This window comes from Pseudonaja textilis, chromosome 2 (genome assembly GCF_049901715.1).
Source record: "Pseudonaja textilis isolate UNSWEBS1 chromosome 2, rPseTex1.2, whole genome shotgun sequence".
Lineage (NCBI taxonomy): Eukaryota > Metazoa > Chordata > Lepidosauria > Squamata > Elapidae > Pseudonaja > Pseudonaja textilis.
In genome coordinates, this window is record NC_141991.1 from 57938796 (window position 1) to 57959841 (window position 21046).

General features: G+C 37.7%; 2 protein-coding genes across 2 annotated transcripts; one reads left to right on the plus strand and one right to left on the minus strand.

The window, feature by feature from the left end:
* Positions 1-191: 191 nt before the first annotated feature.
* Positions 192-5399, minus strand: SPCS1 (signal peptidase complex subunit 1). The gene is made up of 4 exons (XM_026724882.2): positions 4970-5399; positions 1217-1276; positions 726-812; positions 192-366 (listed from the first exon to the last, which is right to left on the minus strand). The coding sequence occupies exons 1-4, from the start codon at positions 5279-5281 to the stop codon at positions 244-246; spliced, it is 582 nt and encodes a 193-aa protein (XP_026580667.1). The 5' UTR covers positions 5282-5399; the 3' UTR covers positions 192-243.
* Positions 5400-5809: 410 nt separating this feature from the next.
* Positions 5810-21043, plus strand: GLT8D1 (glycosyltransferase 8 domain containing 1). Its single transcript, XM_026724855.2, has 10 exons — positions 5810-5936; positions 9960-10012; positions 10099-10197; positions 10823-11039; positions 11779-11896; positions 12254-12338; positions 14633-14745; positions 17009-17175; positions 18745-18857; positions 19467-21043. Exons 2-10 carry the CDS (start codon positions 9997-9999, stop codon positions 19658-19660), a joined length of 1122 nt encoding a protein of 373 aa, XP_026580640.1. The 5' UTR covers positions 5810-5936; positions 9960-9996; the 3' UTR covers positions 19661-21043.
* Positions 21044-21046: the final 3 nt, after the last annotated feature.

The window sequence follows — 21046 nt, forward strand, 5'->3', positions numbered from 1 at the left end:
CTAGAAAATGATTGCTGAGCTAAACTATAGTGAGCTAAGCAATTCCACTATTAAATGCAGCTATTCCAATATTTAAATTGCTTAATAAATCACCAAGTGTACCATTCCCTAGATGGATGGAGTTAAATACAACGAAAGAATTTATTCTCTGACTGTGTGCAGAAACATCAAACCAAGTAAAAGAAGAGAAATCAATTTTAAAGCAAATTTAATGACAGAAAATCATACAGAAGATGTAGTTTTTCAATTTTTAGGATGCCTCTTTACTTTTCTGTCTGCAGGTTTTTTATCATCTGTTGCAGATTCCTGAACAGGGAGCCATTTCAGAGGATTGCGACGGTAAATGGGCCATGGAGGCAGTGTGAGCTGTAATACAAAAAATTAGGACAATTTAAGACTCCTATTAAATGCTTAATTTTTGGTTAGAACAACTAAGATTAGGAGCAAAGGAAACTAATCTGGTGAGCAGTATTTCCATAATACTATGTAGTTGCTTCAAACGAAGATCAGGATAAAAGCCAATTGCAAAAACAACAAAAAGCTGGAATATCAAGACAACAGAATAACATATAATACAATGTTGATAATTTATTGACCAAAGAAAAAATAATTATCTTAATCATTTAGCACGTGTGCTAGCATTACAAGTACAGTTCACTACAGTCATTGCAGGACTTGATATTTTTAATATACTGTGTATATTTGCTACAGAATTATATTCTTACCAGGCACGATACAGCAAATCCAGCCATTACTATGTAAACTGTCCAGCCAAACTGTTCAGTAATATATCCATAAATAAAGCCAACCACCTATAAGATAAAAATTAGATATAACAAAGGATATTCAAGTCTATTTCTCAAACCTAATATAACAATTTAAAATATATACAACAACTGAAGAAGTTACTGGGTATTCATAAGAAAGTATTGAATTCTTAATAGTCTATAGTTCAGGGCACAATGCTAAAAAAGGTATCGATTTTATTCTAGGATGTTCTTACTGCAATGACAGCTATTTTGAAAAAGGGCTGGGATCCAGAAGATTCCTGTGCTCCAATAATTAGGAGAGATTTTGCTTATTTCCTAATATGTCACATAAAATATTGTCAAGAATCTCATGCTTTACCTCTTATGAACATCTTTTACGGGAGGGTAAGGTGGAAAGAGGTGATGAATTTACAATGATGGTGTTCTATGCTTTTTAGTATACTTACAGCAGAGAAAAGAATTATTCCTTGAAAAATCTGCTCTGCTAGTTTTTGACCCTTGTAGTCCTGTGGAAAAAGAAAAATAAATAGCACCAATATTTTCCCCATCCCTAAAAATTATAGCTTACACTAAGATTTCTGATAATGTAATAGGCATAAGAGCTGAGAATGCATTTAAAAATAAACCTGAGGAAGAGTTCTTAAAAATAGATATTTCTACTGAATATGAAAAGTTGAGTATGCTTATAATTTCCATTATGGTCAGAGTACAGTTCATTTTTAATTGCTGTTGCCTGCTAAATATATAAATTTATTATATTTACCCAGCAGGTTTAAAGTCAACTTACATTTGACTTTTGTGACATCTTTTAGGTTCAGCTAGGTATTGTAGCCTCTAAGTGGTGATGTCAGCTCACTTCTTGAAAGTTTAATGTCCTTTTTAAGTTTTGTCTAACAAGGACCAGAGGCTGGAAAAAAGGTTTTGTTTTACCTCTCTACAAAGAATTTTATAAAATTCTTCAGATACTTGTGTTCTGGCTAGGTTTACACAGGTCTATTAATATTTAATGGAAATATGTAAACTTAATAATTATGGCTTAAGTAATTCATAGTCACAACAAATCATAGTTTGCCTCAGTGTGTGATCTTAGTTAATTGAAGTTAGCGGAATTCAACTTGAACTGAAGGAAATGGACTAATTTATTTTGGTCCACTCATTTATACTTATTTGTTCAATTTGTACATCTTGCATATGCAACCAGGCGGCTCTCACAACAGCTAAAATTCAGAGAACAAATACAAATAGTAAAACAATTTATTAAAATACTATTAAAAATAAAAACCATTAAAAAATCTGCAGGAGAATGGCATTCATCTTATGGACAACATAATCATTGCATAGGTTGCAGGCGGTCACAGGACATGCTCCAACATGGCAGCAGAGCTTCAGGGCTTTCTGGAGTTAATAAGGTTCGGGCGAGTCAAATCTTGGGGTGGGAAGATAATGTTCCAAAGATGGGCTCTATGGCAGAAAAGGATTGTTTCCTGGGTTTTGTCTGATGTAACTTCTTGGTAAATAGGAGCTATAACAGTCCCCGACAGACTGATGGGACAGATAGATGCAACCTAGGAGAGTTGATTCCTCCAACAACTACCCCTTGCCATCTAGGGCTTTAGTTCATTAGCATCACCTTGAATTGAAGCCAAAAGCAAATTGTTAACCATTGCAGCTTGTGGAGCAATGGTTCAACATGCTGATTATGGCTAATCAAGGAACATCAATGATTGCTTGCACCATTGTATTTTGTACTTTCTGGGTGCTCATTAAGGGCAGCCCCTTGTAGGGTGCATTATAGTAATCCAGGGTATGGCTGACTGACAGCAGAGCCTCATGAAATCCAGGAAAAGATGCAAATAGCACATAATCCAGTTGTGCAAAGGTCCTCCTAACGACAGCTGCTACCTGCTCAATAAGTTTAGAAACCCAGTTTGAGCATAGGCTCTGTCTGGGGCAGTGCCTCCCCATTCAGCACCAAAGATGGTAAGTTCCCAGATCCTGAAAGCCTCCAAACCTGAAGCCACTCATTCTTGCAAGGGTTAAAGTCTGCTGTTCAATCATTTAATTTTCCAAGAACAGAACTGTATTTCTGGGTATAATCAGTCTACTGATGATACTCTTCCTCCTAGCAGTGGATAATCTCACCCAACAGTTTCATGTAGACATTAAATAGGAGTAGAGAAAGCTTTGAAGTCTGCACAAGGTAGAGGATCTCTTCCAATCAACACCAGCTAAAACTGCCTGTGAAGAAAGGAAGAAAACCAGCACAAGATCCATTCCCAATCCCTGCAGCCGGCCCAGAAAGACTACAGTTAATGGTATTGAAGGTCCTTGAGAGGTCAAGTAGATCAAGGATGGATAGCCCACTCCCACTGGAGGTCATCTAAATTCAGAATTTTGTTTCAGCCTCAGCCTGAAACACAACTGAAGGGTTCAAATAACCACTTTATCCAAGATCCTCTGAAGCTGCCGATCAACTTCTCAACAGCCTTCTTTAAAAAGGGAAATGGATACTGTGTGAAAATTGTCAAGGTTGGCAACAATGGCTTCTTGAGATGGGGCAAAACAATCACTTTAAAGCAGGGGTGTCAAATTGGTGGCCTGTGGGCTGGATGTGTCACACACAGGCCATGCCCAACCCAGCTCTGTGAAGGAAAAAAAAATCATGAAACATGTGACAGCAACGTGACGTCACAAGTTTGATACCCATGTTTTAAAGGGTGGAAGAACAACCCCCGCCTGGAATAATTCACCACCTCTAGAACCCAGCCATATAGATTATTACACTAAACAGGATGATTAAAAACTGAAAAGAGGAGGAAGAATTATTTAATGCCTAAAGAAAAGAATGAAATAAATGTAAACAAGTACAAGCATAACTATAAAATAGAAATTCTGTATGGAAGGACTGTAATCTCTGTCCAATAAACAATATTCATGTATTCAGACACTCTAAAATATTTCACATTTTGGATGGTGAATAACAATAATGTCTCCCAGTGAGACCTAGTAGGGATGCCTTCTTGGTGTTCGCCCGCCTTGCCTTTGGAATGATTCCCCATCCCAGTTTTGCTGAACCCTGCAGGGCATCAGAAAGGCAATTCAGACCTTTGGTCAGGATGAAAAAAATATTGCTCAGTACCCATTGGGAAGATATATTTTAGCCTGATTGCCAGTTCATATTTTTGGTTTGTATATTTAATGATTTTGTAAGCCATTTAACTAATTACCAGGAATTGAAATAATTTGATGGTACATAATCAAGTTACCCATGTTGAATCATGTTTGGATTTGAGTGGTCATATAAATGCTTCAAATAAATAAACAAAACAATCAATTGAACAAGTCTAGTCAATTTGGAAAACAAGGAGGAATCAACAAGTCTAGTCTGCCCAATTTATTGTAAACCTCAAAAAATAGGATGTTAGAGTTAAAGCTCTATCAATAAATCCCACTGACCTGGCACTCGCACATCACAGGGATTAAGTTTATTTTTATCGAAAGTGATTAATGTTGCCAAATGTTCCTTTAAATAGTGAAAAAGACTTTTGAGGGAGAAAATATGTTGAGCAACACTTATTTTATCTATATCAATATTCTGTCAGTAGTATGTAGTATCTTATTTACCTAGGTCTTTGTTAAATTTATTTGCTGCCTATCTGGCTGCGGGGCTACTCTACACTTCAGAAAATAATCAATGTAATATTGTTAATTTAGTGTTTCAATATTTTCCAAGATTTTATCTTTTTGAAGTAGAATTGTGTTTTAAATATGTTTAACTGATAGTTACTTTTTGTTTTACCTAAGCCATCCACCTGATCCACATTATGAGATAACTAATAAAACCCTACGGAAACAAAAGGCTTATTTTAAGGTATTGAATTTTACACAACTCGAGACATTAATTCAAAAACGGGGAGGAAGAGGAGGTAGAACAACGGAGCCTTTTTGTTTTGTATTCCGAACCCTACATCTTTCCGCCTAATGGGCACCTATCAGTCATCGGACCTTCGGGCGCTTCTATTTAGGACACGTCTCCTTATCAGCCCAGAGAGCCAGGCACTTCCTATCTGATAGCCTGGATGCTTTACCGCTTCCTGCCCGACCTCAAAGTCGGGCGGGCGGCAGGCATAGTTCTGTCCTCCGCTGGTGGGGGGCGGGGGCGGGGGAGGGAGGCAAGTCCCGGGACACCCCCGCCTTACCATCTGCGTCGGGATGGATCGGAAGAAGTTGAGCATGGTGGTGCCCAGAACAGCAGCGCCGTCTAGATTATTGCAGCCGTCAGCGCTTTCCGAGAGGAAGGGAGGCAACGGGAGCTCCTCGGGACTGCAGGGAGGAAGCTTGCTCTCCGGCGGCTGGAAAGAGTCGCCCAGAGAGTTGCCGTTGGAGGCGGGAGAGCCGAGCGATGAACAGTCAACGGGCGCTTCCGGCTTCTTGATCAAGACGGCTTTCTGCCGTAAGGCGGGCGCTCTCGGACATACCGGATTCGACGTCCTCTTGCCCCGCCTCATCATTTTTGAATTTCCGGCTCGGCTCGGGCGGGGCGTCGGGGCTATTCCCCTCCTGGACTCATTCCAGAGAAAAGCCAACTCCGCTATCGGATGCTGCCGTCTGTTGGTCGACTGGCAATAGCGCTATGACGTCACAGGGCTCGCGGCCAACCGTGGAGTCTTAGTTCGTCACCATGACAACAAGCGCAGGAGGCATTTTCCAATCTTTTGGGTCTTAGTGAAGGTGGCGTCTAGTGTATTGCCGCTCTGTTTTTTTTTCCTAACACACACACACACACACACACACACACACACACACACACACACACACACACACACACACACACACACACACACACACACACACACACACACACACACACACACACACACACACACACACACACACACACACACAGAGAGAGAGAGAGAGAGAGAGAGAGGGTGCAGTTATGGAGACGTATTTGGCATTAACACTTTGTTGAACGCGCTTCTTTACGTATCGCTTTTTAAAAAAAATAATAATAATCAGGCACTATGATAGGCACCTTTTATTTTTCCAGCTACTGATTACAATATACTTGGTGTACTTGGTGTTGAGTTGGCAATTCGCGCGTGGCCGCCAGACTGTGCAAAGGGAAGGGAGGACTAGAAGGATCTCTGGATTCTGGGACAGCAAGTAAGACTCGTGGGAATAGACCGGCCTGCTTGCCATACTGTGGGGATTGAATTGCTGGAATGATGTGAAATGAATAATAAGCCTTATACTGTATCTTATGCAGATATGATACATTCCCCTTTTTAATATGCAATGAATCATCTAGTCGGGTGGCTAGCATCTCTGAGCGAGGGGGATGGAAGACAAGCGAGTGATGGGGTTTCCTTTTGAAAAGTAGCAGTAGTTTCGTTTTAACGGGTGGGTTGTGATGTCGCTTGCAAATAACTGGTGTCATTTGCAGTAATAATGAGCTAGCTAGGCGTTTTGGAACAGGATGACCTAATGGAAAGGAGAGGAGGAAACATTGAAGAGAGAACATGTTAAACATTTGCAGAGCATCAGTTATGTAGCTGCAGAAGAGCAACATGCTCTCCATATTTGTCCCTGCAGTCACCTGACTAATTGAAACTTAACAGCTAACAATAATGGTTGAATGGTGATTCTACATATTGATTCTTGAGCAAATTTTATATGACAGTGAATGTCTTAAAATGTGCGCTTACAGTCAACCAATGGAACAGCTTTCCTTCAGAAGTTGTGGGAGCTTCATCACTGAAAGCTTTTAAGAAGATACTGGACTGCCATCTGTCAGAAATGGTGTAGGGTCTGCTTGGGTGGGTGGGGGGTGGACTAGATACTTACAAGGTCCCTTCCAACTCTTAATCTGTATCTGTATAATATTGATAGATATAATTTGAAAGACACTGTGGGAATAAACCATGTAGAACGTTGAAGAGCCCATTTAAGCTACTGCTCCCCCCCAAGTCAGTACAGGTATCCAAATTGAAGTATCTCTTACAGATTTAGTCAATAATCTTGATTAAAGAGTGATTTAGTGAATGTCCTGTTTGCAGATGATACCAAACTTTTCAGGGTTTAAAAAAATTTTTTTTTTGAAAAAAATCATTGGATTTCTATAGAGAGAATACATGTTAAATGAAGGTCAGCATAAAGTGAGATATATTCACTATACTTTCCCCCAGCTTCATACATACTCAACATTAAAGAGATCTGAGCTGTCTGTAATCAAGAATTTTTAGCATTATCGCAGGTAACGAAGATGCTGTTTCCATGTGCAGCAGCTGTTAAGAAATACTAGATAAATTCCATCTTAAGGTTCAGCAAGAAAAAGATGAAAAATAAAACAGCTAATGTATTACTCTATCATAAATTGACAGTATGTCTGCACCTGAATATTTTGTACAATTGTGGTAATCGCACTAAAAAGATTCTAGAGCTGGGGAAATACAGAAAAGTGATTCAAAATGATTAGAAAACACCTCACTATAACATTTGGGACTCATTAGAGAAAAGTGATTTAAGAGGATCATGATGGGTCTTGGTATGATCTAGTAAGCACTTTATGTTCTTATAGCATTCTTTGAAATATTTCAAAGTTAATGTACCCCTGATCTTATCTTAGTGCTAAATATTCCCATTTCTTTTACATGGAATATAATTTTAGTTCCCTGTATTCTTAATATTGCAGTTTTGATAACACTGACTTCTTATAAAGCATCATGGTTACAAGGAGATTACAAATTATTACCCACAAGATAAATGAAGTACACTGCTCAAAAAAATAAAGGGAACACTTAAACAACACAATGTAACTCCAAGTCAATCACACTTCTGTGAAATCAAACTGTCCACTTAGGTAGCAACACTGATTGACAATCAATTTCACATGCTGTTGTGCAAATGGAATAGACAACAGGTGGAAAGCATAGGCAGTTAGCAAGACATCCCCAATAAAGGAGTGGTTCTGCAGATGGTGACCACAGACCACTTCTCAGTTCCTATGCTTTCTGGCTGATGGTTTGGTCACTTTTGAATGCTGGCAGTGCTTTCACTCTAGTGGTAGCATGAGATGGAGTCTACAACCCACACAAGTGGCTCAGGTAGTGCAGCTCATCCAGGATGGCACATAAATGTGAGCTGTGGCAAGAAGGTTTGCTGTGTCTGTCAGCGTAGTGTCCAGAGCATGGAGGCTCTACCAGGAGACAGGCCAGTACATCAGGAGACGTGGAGGAGGCCGTAGGAGGGCAACAACCCAGCATCAGGACCACTACCTCCGCCTTTGTGCAAGGAGGGACAGGAGGAGCATTGCCAGAGCCCTGCAAAATGACCTCTAGCGGGCCACAAATGTGCATGTGGCTGCTCAAACGGTCAGAAACAGACTCCATGAAGATGGTATGAGGGCCCGATGTCCACAGGTGGGGGTTGTGCTTACAGCCCAACACCGTGCAGGACGTTTGGCATTTGCCAGAGAACACCAAGATTGGCAAATAGGGGGCTGCACAGCCCTCCATGTGCTCGCCAGAGGTAGCCTGACTGCCATTAGGTACCGAGATGAGATTCTCAGACCCCTTGTGAGACCATATGCTGGTGCGGTTGGCCCTGGGTTCTTTCTAATGCAAGACAATGCTAGACCTAATGTGGCTAGAGTGTGTCAGCAGTTCCTGCAAGATGAAGGCATTGATGCTATGGACTGCCCCCCCATTCCCCAGACCTGAATCCAATTGAGCACATCTGGGACATCATGTCTCACTCCATCCACCAATGCCACGTTGCACCACAGACTGTCCAGGAGTTGGGGGATGCTTTAGTCCAGGTGTGGGAGGAGATCCCTCAGGAGAGCATCTGCCACCTCATCAGGAGCATGCCCAGGCTCATGTAGGGAGGTCATACAGGCACGTGGAGGCCACACACACTACTGAGCCTCATTTTGACTTGTTTTCAGGATATTACATCAAAGTTGGATCAGCCTGTAGTGTTTTTTTCCATTTTAATTTGGAGTGTAACTCCAAATCCAGACCTCCATGGGTTGCTAAATTTGATTTCCATTGATAATTTTTGTGTGATTTTGTTGTCAGCACATTCAACTATGTAATGAACGAAGTATTTAATAAGAATATTTCATTCAAATCTAGGATGTCTTATTTGTGTGTTCCCTTTATTTTTTTGAGCAGTGTATATGAACTAATACACGGTCATTGAGTTTGTATTCCAAATGTGGTTGATGTGACAGATTCTATTCATCTTAAATTCCCACAATTTATGAATTCATTTAAATGCAGCTTTTATTGTATAGTATAGGATTACAGATTGGTTATGATAATAGAGAAGCTATGTCACAGAAATCTTTATTAATATGTTTATTAGCCTCAAATTCCTCATTTATTGAATGGTTAAGGCTTACAGAAGTGTAAGTCAGTTGAATGTAAACAGTTCACATGTGCAAAGTGCAGCTTGTAATATGTGCCTATAAAAGCCAATGTAGTGGCAACAGTGAAAATATTTGTCATCAGTGCAAAATGTTTTGTGGTGTGAGAAGTAAGATAGGGATAGTTTAGGATGAAGTCAGCCCTCCCTAATTTGGCTGCAGCTGAGACAAAATTGCTTCTCTTCTAGACAGGTACTTCTCTTTAGATTGGCAGTAGATAATTTAATCACACTGAGAATGAAGGCCTAAAATAGTATATATAAGTTCTGTTTCCTAATTCTGTCTTTTTTATATACTTGCTGAATTTAGGAGGAACTTTTATCCTTGTTTCATTCTTGAATTACTAAGTCTGGTAAATGTCTGTTTTTCCTAAAAACATCTCTGGTCAATGATTAGAATAGGATAGGGATAGGAATAGGGATAAGGATAGGATAGTCACTTCAAATGTACACTAATCAGCATATATTAAAATTAAATTTTGTTGCATTCAGCTCTCAAAAGATAACCATTATGCATATACCCACGTACACATACACATACGACTCAGAGAAACACGACAGTCATATTACATATGATTACATAATTATATTTCAAAGTGGTTTTTTTCTAGGCAAATGTTGGATATCAGACAGTTCCCCAAATTTTTGTTCCTCATTATGTACATTATTACTACTTACATGTGAATGTTATACCTTATCACTTACTGTATCTCTTTACATGTTTGTGGAGACTTTCTTAGTTGTGTTCCTTTTTTGTAGACGTGTCAAGAGATTTTGTTTTTCATCCACAAAGAAAATGTCATTAAGAAAAGGTACTTTTTCCTCTAAATAATTATTTTTAAAAAGTTAAATACTCAGATGCTGCTATTCTAACAATGGCTTTCTTTTTTCATTGCAGTAAACATAGCCATCCTCATATTGGTTGTTGTTATATTTCTGTTAGTGTTGCATCACAACTTTCTAGGTCTCAGTGATCTCTTAAAAAAAGAATTATCAGGTATTCTTATTTCCCTATTTTAATATGCTTCAGTAAAAATGTTTGATAGGAAATAAATACCTTTGTATATGTTTTTATAAGCAAGTTTTTTTCCCTGTAAAAACGTATTTGCATGGTGGCACTGTTTAATTTTGATTCCATACTTTTAACAATTATTGCCGTCCATTTGCAATTCTTTGTAATTGTCTACTTTTACTGTTATATAGCGTTTCTCACTAGAAATTGTTAAAAATGAAACAGTCACTGTGTAGCATGGCTATTTTCATGGTACCTGAGCTGAAATACACTCATTTGCATCTTTTGTATCAGTTATTTAATGTAAAATATAAAATAATGTTAAAATATAGATTCTATATTGGCCATAACTTCAACCTGTAAATCGTATTGTTTGTAAATAACTTCAAAGTAATTGCTGCCTTATAAGATTATCTTTAAGAGATTATCATTGGTTTCAACATCACAGTAGCTAGGGTTTGTTTAACCATGGGTTTTTAGCCAAGGTTTATTAAATAAACCATAACTGAGTTTACATATTGTACCATCAACCTTGGTTTACGTAAGAAAAAATCTGAAGTCACTCAACATGCTATATCAAAATGTCATGCTTTATATAATTTATCTGTAGATTCAAATCCACTAGGATTTCATACAATAGATTTTATACCTGAAGCTCCTCAAAGATTGGTAGTGAAAGAAAATGACAAGGAAATTCCTGTGGTCCTTACGGCATCTGAAGAAAGGCTTGGTGGTGTAATTGCAGTTGTGAACAGTATTCAGCAAAACACCAAATCTAATGTTGCATTCCATATTGTCACTTTGAATGACACTGTGGATCATCTGAGGTAAAAACCATATTTGTGAAATGTTATTGCCCACCTATTTAGTGAAGGATGATTTTAGATGAATTAGTGCATTGGAAAAAGATAGTTATTCTTATATTTAATAAGAAAGAGATTGTTATTTATTATATGTCCTTTAATTATTTGACCAAAATAATTATTTGACTTTTAAAGCAACTTTTAAAGCAACCTCTTTTTTCAGCTTCCTGACTCTTGAAAAGAAAAGTGGCTGCTTTAATGAGTACTAAGAGGTGCTACACTTGCCACTTCTTCTGGGTCATTTTTGTAGTTTATGCACTCTCACCTGTTTTTCCTTCCTTCCTTCCTTCCTTCCTTCCTTCCTTCCTTCCTTCCTTCCTTCCTTCCTTCCTTCCTTCCTTCCTTCCTTCCTTCCTTCCTTCCTTCCTGTCAGTCTGGTTCATACAATTTTCTTGGTAATATTTTCAGGAGTGATTTGCCTTTTCCTTCTTTGTAGGATTGAGAGTAATTAACCCAAAACCACCAGCTGATTTCTACCTAAAGTGGGACTAAAATGCTCAGTCTACTAGTTTTTTTATTGGTACCTTAACCGTTATTGGGTCTCTATTATGTAATACTGGATTTCAGATTGTCATACTCTCTCCTACTTTTGATTGTTACAAGATATACCATGATGAGAAAATTCAAAGAATTATTTTTGTAGGATATCACTCCAGCTATTTCAGTAATGGTTGATATTTGTATTTCTTTTTTAATTGTGTAGGTCATGGCTTAGTAAAACCAGTTTAAAAAATGTTCAATACCAAATTTTGAATTTTGATCCTGGCATGCTGGCTGGAAAAGTACGAATAGATTCAAAGATGCCAAATTCCATAAAACCGGTAAGAATGACTGATTTATTTCACTGTAAATATCATGTTTTCACTATTACTGATAGATATTTATGTTTGAATATATGCTTAGTTATTATACTTTTGAGAAAGTTGTCTTTTAATATTATAATCCTTAATTCTCTTTTGCATATCTGATTTAATTGGGTAGTTTTGGTAATTTACATCTTATTCACCAAAGTTGCCCCAATACTTCTACTTAATCTTGTATTATATGAAGGTGTATCAAAGAGATTTGATTACAAGTATCTAATGCTTGCCATGTCATAATTGTTTTTATCACCATGTCAACTCATAAAATATTTATATGGTCGTTTTAGACTTGTCACACCTTTTGTTTCTTTCCAGCTGACCTTTGCAAGATTCTATCTACCTAAGTGGGTCCCAAATGCAGAAAAGGCCATTTATTTGGATGATGATGTGATTGTACAAGGTATGGGGCTTTGCTTTTTAAATATGCTTAATGACATATAAGTTGCCTTTCAACACATCAACCTTCCCCATATTGGTGACAGTGAGATGTGTTGGGATCTCAGCCCCCAGCAATCATTGCAATTTTCATCCCGATTCCTCCTCCTACTTTTTTGTAATGTAGTGTATTTTTCGGACTATAAGACACCCCCCCCCCCCCAAAAAAAGTGGGTGGAAATGTCTGTGTGTCTTATAGAGTGAATATGGGCCTGTTTTTGGCCTCTCAAACCCTCCATGCATCCCAGTTAGTCCTGCGGAGTGCTTCTGGATACCGGGGAGGGCAAAAACGGCATGTGTGGAGGGTTTGGAAAGCCAAAAACAGGCACATTTTTGGCCTGCAGAGTGCTTCTGGGGGCCCGGGGAGGCCGAAAACAGGATGTGCAGAGGCCAAAAACTAATATTTTTCTTGTTTTCCTTCTCTAAATCTAGGTATGTCTTAAGGTCCAGTGCGTCTTATAGTCCAAAAAATACAGTATTTCTCTGGCACACTGAAAAACCAAAAGTAGCTCTTGAAAAAAATGTGTTTGCCTGCTTTAGATTAATTAATCATTATAAATAAAAAACTTTATAATAAACTGTTGTAAGACCTTCCAATTGTTTGCGCCAGTGTTCATATTTGTTGTTTGAAGAATATGCTGTGCGCTTATAGGCAGTCACAAAACATCTGTTATGGTAGCAGTGACCATCACATTTCATAGTGTACCAATTGATACCTGCTGTCATCCCTGAGACCATAGCAATCTCGATCAATCACCAGGCTACTTGTTTATTTTATGCAGATGAGGCCATTTACAAACAAAACAGACTGTAGCTATGCTTCATTTTTACCTTCTGAAAATATGGAGCCTTTGTAAAATAACCAAGAGCATTTTTGCCAATACATTTAATTGAAAAATTGGAGGGAGGGAGATTAACACTAGAGAAAGTAGTGAGAATGCTAACAAAGTTATTGTACTTTTGCATCAATTGACTTAAACTTTTAATCTGGCATCTTTTTTCCCCTGTTGTTTATATATCTGGATTTAATTTTTTATGCTTGTTGGCTATCTAGAATGATTTGATTAAAATGGGCAGTCACGAGCAGAAGGCATAAACTGTGTATCTGAACATAAAGTTTGATTAAGGTAATAATTTACTTCTAGCTGAAATATTGTCTGTGGAGATACTCAGTCATCCAGGTTCATGGTTGCCCAAAGGTTGTCCCATAACTGAAGAAAGTTCTTGTATGAGAAGCAAATTGTTTTAAAGAAAAAAAACCAAGAAAGTGCAGTTGTGTTTGGAATATAAGTCACCTTACAGGTATTTGGGTTAGAAATATATAAACCAGCATAAACATTTTAAAACTGTATCTTTAAGAAAATAAAAAACTGCAATTGGGTGCGGTTTCTCAAACGGCCATAAGATGGAGCCAGAAACCTGGTTTGTCTTAGTCTTAGTCTCAGAAGAGAGTGTGAGTAAGTCTCTGTTTCCTTCTGTTGGAGAGTATTGCCGTTCCATTTTTCCGAATTGACTGATATACCTGGATTTGATGTAAGTCTGATACTGAACTGTTTTTGACACTGGAATTTGATATTTGGAATGTCCCTGGATTGAAAAACTGACTGATTTACCTGTGAATGACTTTTGGACTGCTTATTTTGAACTTTGCTTAAACCTTTCTGGAACTAAAAACCTACATTTACTGTACAGTGTATCTGTGTGCTGTGTGTGTATTATTCAAACACTACTCTCAAATACATCTCCCTGTATGCGCTCATTCTCCTAATGGGGAATTACCTCAACAAGTTGCCTTTTGAAAATTAAAACAAAACACCTTTGGGACAGCTGAAATATGAATTCACAGTAGCCTAATGACCTCATTTCTAACAGGTACAAGTATAAATTGAAAATAAAATAAAAATATTTTGAAATTATTGGATGCATGATTATGGCCTTCACCTAAATAATAGTATCAGTCTATAAGCTTTTTTACCAGCATATGCCCATATTGTATTACAAAATTGTCTGAGAGATACCCTTCGTTTTAAAACTTGTTTACTTTGTGGTGCATAAGCTTTTGTTCAAGTGGGAAAGCCCTTTGGATAGACAGGTACGAGTTTTAAGCCTTACGTGGCATTTATTGGAATAGCATTTACTGCTAGTATGTATATTCTAAATATTGGAAAAAACCATTGAGACGTTTATGTTAAAATGACAAAATACAGGTTCTCATTGGCTTGCAGTAGCAGCTACTCATTGCATGTGATGCATTTTCAGATGATATCCTTGAACTTTACAACACTCCATTGCAACCAGGCCATGCGGTGGCGTTCTCGGATGACTGCGACTCTACCTCAAATAAGTTTTCTGTCCGTGGAGCAGGAAATCAGGTAAGAGCAGCTCTGAAATACTGAATTTGTATTATGTTGTAATTGTTTTTAACTGTTTTATGATTGTTCGCTGCCCAGGGTTGCTTGCTTGAGATAGGCGGTTATAAAAATGTGAATAAATAAGAATGACAGACCCTAGATGTTAGAAGATGCTTGTAATTATCTGGTTCCATTTTTGACTTGGAACTTTTACAAAAGTTTTAGTACCATAGCCAATTTTAGGAAAGCATTTTTTCAAGTTAAAAATATAAGTAGTAGCTTCTTCCTGATATGTTTCATTATTGGAACTTTATCAGTGAGAAAGAACCTAAATAATTTGTTAGTTTAAAGCTTTTTGCAAATGCATGCTTATTTATGTAGGCAGTCTTTAATTCTCTTTAGGGTACTAGGAAATATGCTTTTGTTCCCCATCTTTCAAGGAGAACCATTACTGTTTTTGAGGTAATCAAAAGCAATTTAATCTTTGTCATTGATTAGCAAGTAACTTAGATATGCAGATGATACCACTTTAATGGCAGAAAGTTAAGAGGAACTAAAGAGCTTCTTGTTGGGGGTGAAGAAGGAGAGTGCAAAAGTTGGCTTGAAACTCAACATTAAGAAAATTAAAATCATGGCATCCGCCCCTCTCAATTCCTGGCAAATAGATGGGGAAGAAATGGAGCTAGTGACAGATTTTATTTTCCTGGGATCCAAGATCACTGCAGATGAGGACTACAGCCAAGAAATTAAAAGATGCTTGGTCCTGGGGAGGAAAGCTATGGCAAATCTAGACAGCATACTGAAAAGCAGAGACATTACTTTGCCAACAAAAGTGCATATAGTCAGTGTTATGGTTTTCCCAGTTGCAATGTATGGCTGTGAAAGTGGGCCATAAGAAAGGCTGAGCGCCAAAGAATTGAGGCCTTTGAACTATGGTACTGGAGAAGACTCCTATCAGTCCCTTGGACTACAAGGCAATCAAACTGGTCAGTCCTAGAGGAGATCACCCTGACTGCTGTTTAGAAGGACAGATCCTGAAGATGAAACTCAAATACTTAATGAGAAGGGAGCACTCACTGGAGCAGAGCCTAATTCTGGGAAAGATTGAGGGCAAAAGAAGAAGGGGACGACAGAGAATGAGGTGGCTGGATGAAGTCCCTGAAGCTGTAGGCGTGAGCTTAAATGGATTCTGGAGGATGGTAGAGGATAGGAAGGCCTGGAGGAATGTTGTTCATGGTCACGCGGGTTGGACATGACTTTGCAACTAACAACCATGGGGTGAAAAGGAGGCAGAAAGAAGGAAACAGACCTTTTTCTATTGCATGCAAATTACTCTTTTTGTGTTGCCTCCTGGTAACTGTCTGGACTAGTCTTTGCAGTTTGGTTGGCAATATTTTTGGAAGTGTTTTGCCATTGCCCATTTCCTAGGGAAAAGTTCCTGGCCTAAAGTAATTCAGCTGACTTCATGTCTAAGACAGAACTAGAACTTATGATTCCTGTTTCCAGCCCAATACCTTAACCACTACAGGTAGTCCTTTTTATTGACAAGTGGGACTTAGCAACTTGGTAGTTAAGAAAAGCAGTTGCTAAGTGAAACCACATAAATGTTTATCTTATTTCATCTTTCCTTTACTTTACAGATCTGTAAAGGTCATAAAAGTGAGGGTTGGTTGTAAAGTTACATTTTCATCACTGTCGTAACTCCAAACTTGCTAAACAAAGACTAACTATACATCAGACTGTATACACTGCATAGGAAGATATTTTTAAGTGGGCAGTGAGACAGAGTAGAAATTATAGCCAGAACAGAATTTCCCCTATAACCAGTCTCCTGCTTATTTGCTTTATAATTCTTTCAGGCAAGTTAGTACTTGTGAGACTTCTGGAAATCCAAGGCCTAGATAGGTCAAACATTTCAATTTGGAAAAAGGCAGTTACAGGCCACTTCCACACTCAGAAAGAAACATGGAAAATGAACCTAATAATCCAAAATCAAGTCTGATTCAATGATTTTTTTTAAATGGGATGGCTAAAAAGGAAAACCTATTGTATAAAGATCATTTACATTATGTTCTGTGTAGATATGGTAATTCCTGCTTTCATAGTAACTACTGATGGTGCCTGCCAATATATATATTTAAAATAATTTAAAGTGATTAGAGACAACTCTGTCCAATTTTCTGGTTTTCCACACAGAAAGGAAGCATGTGTAAGTGAAGAAGTCTTTGGAGTGAAAATTAGGAATAAAACTGTTATCTGAGGCCCAATTTCTATTTATTTTCAGTATAATTACATGGCATTTCTTGACTATAAAAAAGAACTGGTTCGGAAGCTGTCCATCAAAGCAAGCACCTGCTCTTTCAATCCTGGTGTGTTTGTTGCAAATCTAACAGAATGGAAAATACAAAATGTTACTAAACAACTAGAGAAATGGATGACACTTAATGTTGTGTGAGTATGTCCAGTTTTTTTTTTTATTTGATAGTTGGAGAATGGGACTACAGTGGAACCTTGGGTCGTGAATGCTTCTGTTCGTGACCAAATTGGGTTCTGACCAAAAAATCTGGGTCACAATTCAAAAATTGGGTGGCGAGCAAAATCGGTGTGGAAAAATTCCCTTTCCATGCCCATTTCCCCTTCGGCACCAATTATTTGGTTTTTGTCCATGCATGCACAGATGGTCGTTTCCAGTCATGACCAAATCGGGTTCCAGCCGAAATCCTGGAACGAATTAGAGTCACGGCCGGAGGTTCCACTGTAATTGTATATATATGAGCATGGGAAGCAGAGATAAAAATACTGTCTTTGTCTTCCCTACCAGTCTTCCTGAACCTGTTGTCTATTAGGCATCTGAAAATTCTGCAAGTAGCAGTCCAAAATATTTAGGAAGGCATTAGTCTAAGAAAAACAAATCTTGGCAGTGCTAAATCATTGTATGGGAGGTTTACCCCTACAGGGATCTCTTATTTGAAGCAGATTGTCTTGTGTTCTGCTATCACTCACTTCCTTTATTGTGTTTTCTAGCTCATTGTTAAGAATGTGATTATCATATGGCATATCATACATGGATTAGCTATATTAACATTTCACCTAGATTAGTAAAACAAAATAGAATAGAAATGTTAAAAAAGATCTGTGTTCAAATACTAATGTGTAGTAGGCCATCTAACAATTGAAGTGCAACATTGTTTATATTGAAAAAAATCAGATCCTGCACCATATATATGCCCTTTGCTTAAGCCGGTCAGAGTGTGAACTACAGTTTGACATGGGAGCCATCACACTGAGGATACTATGTCCCATTTATCAAGTCTTGGCAGATACCATGTAAGGTATGAATCCTATTCAGGATTGTCCAAGTTTAAAGCCTGGCATCTTTTTTTGTGGGGTCATTTGTATGTCTTCCTATGTCTGGGCATTCAGCAACCCATTTGGCTTCCCATTGGAAATTGAGGTTAAAATTGTTGGGCAGATGTTGTACAAGTGCCAGTGGGGATTTCCTGGATTGGAATCTTCTGGCTGATAAAAAAGGAATGTCGGCACTGGTAGGAGTGAATTGTTCATTTTTTTAATGTATTTTCACTGGTGCATCTTGCCTTCATAAAGCTGGAAGTGCTATAAGGCTCAGAACAGGAAGTAACCAAGTCAGAGTGGTTTTAATACATACTTATAATCCTCATGGTGTTGGATAATCCTTTTACTAGTATGGCAGCTGTTAAGACATACTGGAACACAGTATTCTGCTGCAGAGTAGACTAACCCCAGGGGCTGAAGCTGCCCATTTAGTTCCACACAATTTCTGAACCATGTTGCTCTTAGTATTGATTTTTGCTGCTATATTCTGCTATATAATATAGGAGAGTATCTAATCCAAGGTACAGTGTTAATTATTCATTGTGAATAGTGTTTGCCATTAAGTATTTTTTAAAAAAACAATGCAAAAAACAAGCGTGGTTTTTCTTGTTAATAATTATGCTTTTGGTTTAGCTGGTAATCTGTATTTTCTTAATCTCTGACTAGAGAAGAGATATATAGCAGGACTCTTGCTGGAAGTATCAGTACACCTCCTCTGCTAATTGTATTTTACAAACGACATTCAAAAATTAACCCTATGTGGAATGTTCGCCATCTTGGTAAGTAGAGAGAAGAAACCAATTTCATGTTAATATTGTACCTTTATCAAATTGAAAGTAATTTGACTAATCAAACAGGTTGAGATTATAATACTCCCCCCCCCTTCAGTAGTAATTTAATGATTTTGGACAGAATATTGATGAAATGGGAACATGCAGTTTTCTGTCCCTTGCCGTTTCTCATGCATGCTCAAAATCTCTTAAATGAAGTGTTTTTTAATGCTCCTGTGGACCTAGAAGCTCCCACTGTATGAGCTGAAATTCACTAATAGGGTGTTTTTCATCCCTTGCAATAAAGTGACTGGTTTTCTTCTGGGAGAGTATCAAATGATTGTCTACTTAAGAAAATTGACCTTTTTAAAAAGTGTACTTGAAACTTGTGTGGAATTTCAATATGCATTGAGTGATTAGTTTAGTGCAAGAATATCACCTTCAGGATTCTAAAATAAACTTTCATGTACAATTTTGAGGGTAGTAAGCAGTGACAAAGAAAATATTTCTGATGAAAATGTCAATGTGTGAACCTACCAAATGGTTAATTCCACCTGTGGTTGAAAACTGCAGAAACAACTTCTGCCTATTATATTTCTTGACTTATTCCATTTAAAGGTTCAAGCGCCGGCAAAAGATACTCACCACAGTTTGTGAAAGCTGCCAAATTACTCCACTGGAATGGACATTTCAAGCCCTGGGGGCGAACAGCATCCTTTGCAGATGTTTGGGAAAAATGGTACATTCCTGATCCTAGTGGCAAATTTAACCTGATTCGCAGGCACGGTGATATTTACGCAGCACATTCATAAAGACCTAACACATGTTTTTCTCAGGAAACCCGTAAAATCAGGGTGAAATCAGTAATGGTATGTCTGTTTAATGTACACTAAATTTGAGAAAGACTTGAAATTGTATGCCTGAAGCAGCGGCTCTGTGCCTTCAAGTACAAGATGAAGAACTACAGGTAGTCTTTGACCTATGACAAATGGGACCAGAATTTCCACTGTAGATTGTTGTCATGTATCTAGTCAGACCCAATTTTATGAAAATTTTCATGGTGGTCATGAAGCAAACCACATGCTCCAATCCCTAATGGGCATGTTTTTGCTGGAATTTTGCAAAAGAGGTCACATATCACAATGTGATTGTAGGGTGTTGCAACTCGTTATGAATCTGAGCCAGTTGCTAAGTGCCTACGTAGTAAACATGATGGTGCAACGGTTATAAGTAGAGGTCATAAGTAACTTTTTCCGAGGCCAGCATAATTTTGAACTGTCTTAAATGAATAGTTGTTAAATTGAGGACTACTTATATACTCAGCTGGACCAGATGAATTCTTCAGACATAAATGAAACATTACAAAATGAACTTCACCTAGGAATTTGACATTTACTCCTAGGTATTTGCAATATTATCTTGCACAGCTATTTTTTAAAGAAGGAATACTTCCTCCTTAGCAGTAACCCATGAACATAAGTTTGTTAGAACTTTTTAGTATTTAGTTTATTATTATTTAAGTCTTTTGTAGATTTAATCTGTTTTTGTCATTTAGTAAATGATGAAACTGCCCAACAACACTAAAACAGCATTTAAATTCATGGAGAAATCTTGATTTGTTTGTATGTGAGTTCAGATTAATCTACATTTGATAACTGTAATAAAAACGAATGTCTTAACAATATATTGCTTCTTCCAATAAATGGGTTTCTTGAACATCTATTTGGGAGATGCACATTAAAAGAATTAGAAATTTAGGAGAAAAGTTCACAAAATAAAAGAAAAAGTAAATTTTGATCTGTTACTATGTAACAGAAGTGTAGAAGCCAGAGTGTCCCTCCTCCAAAAGTTGCTGCTAAACTACAATGCAACAGAAGGAGAAACTTAATGATTAGAGAAGTATTATGTGTCACACAGAAGAATGTGACTTCTGGTGGGCCATCCAATAGCTAAGTATGATTCTTGTTCAAAAAAGGTGGAACCCACTTTTGTCTTTCTAATTAGCAGGAATTAGGTAGACTGTGTAAATTATGTTTATATTCATCTGAGACATGAAAATGTGTCTGAAAACAAATAATTTGAAGTAAACAGTGGGTGGGAAAGGGCTTTGGCTGTACTGCATTACAAGTTAAAATTCTTGCCTCTGTATATACACGCAGAGAGAAATTAGATAAATATATGCAATTATATCATTTTCA

Coding starts and splice junctions, on each gene's coding strand:
- GLT8D1 (XM_026724855.2), top strand. Junction 11,897..12,253: donor TGCCAAATTCCATAAAACCG/GTAAGAATGACT, acceptor GTTTCTTTCCAG/CTGACCTTTGCAAGATTCTA. Junction 14,746..17,008: donor TCCGTGGAGCAGGAAATCAG/GTAAGAGCAGCT, acceptor ATTTATTTTCAG/TATAATTACATGGCATTTCT.
- SPCS1 (XM_026724882.2), bottom strand. CDS start 5,281: ATGATGAGGCGGGGCAAGAGGACGTCGAATCCGGTATGTCCGAGAGCG. Junction 813..1,216: donor GAATAATTCTTTTCTCTGCT/GTAAGTATACTA, acceptor TTTATCTTATAG/GTGGTTGGCTTTATTTATGG. Junction 367..725: donor GATTTGCTGTATCGTGCCTG/GTAAGAATATAA, acceptor TTTGTATTACAG/CTCACACTGCCTCCATGGCC.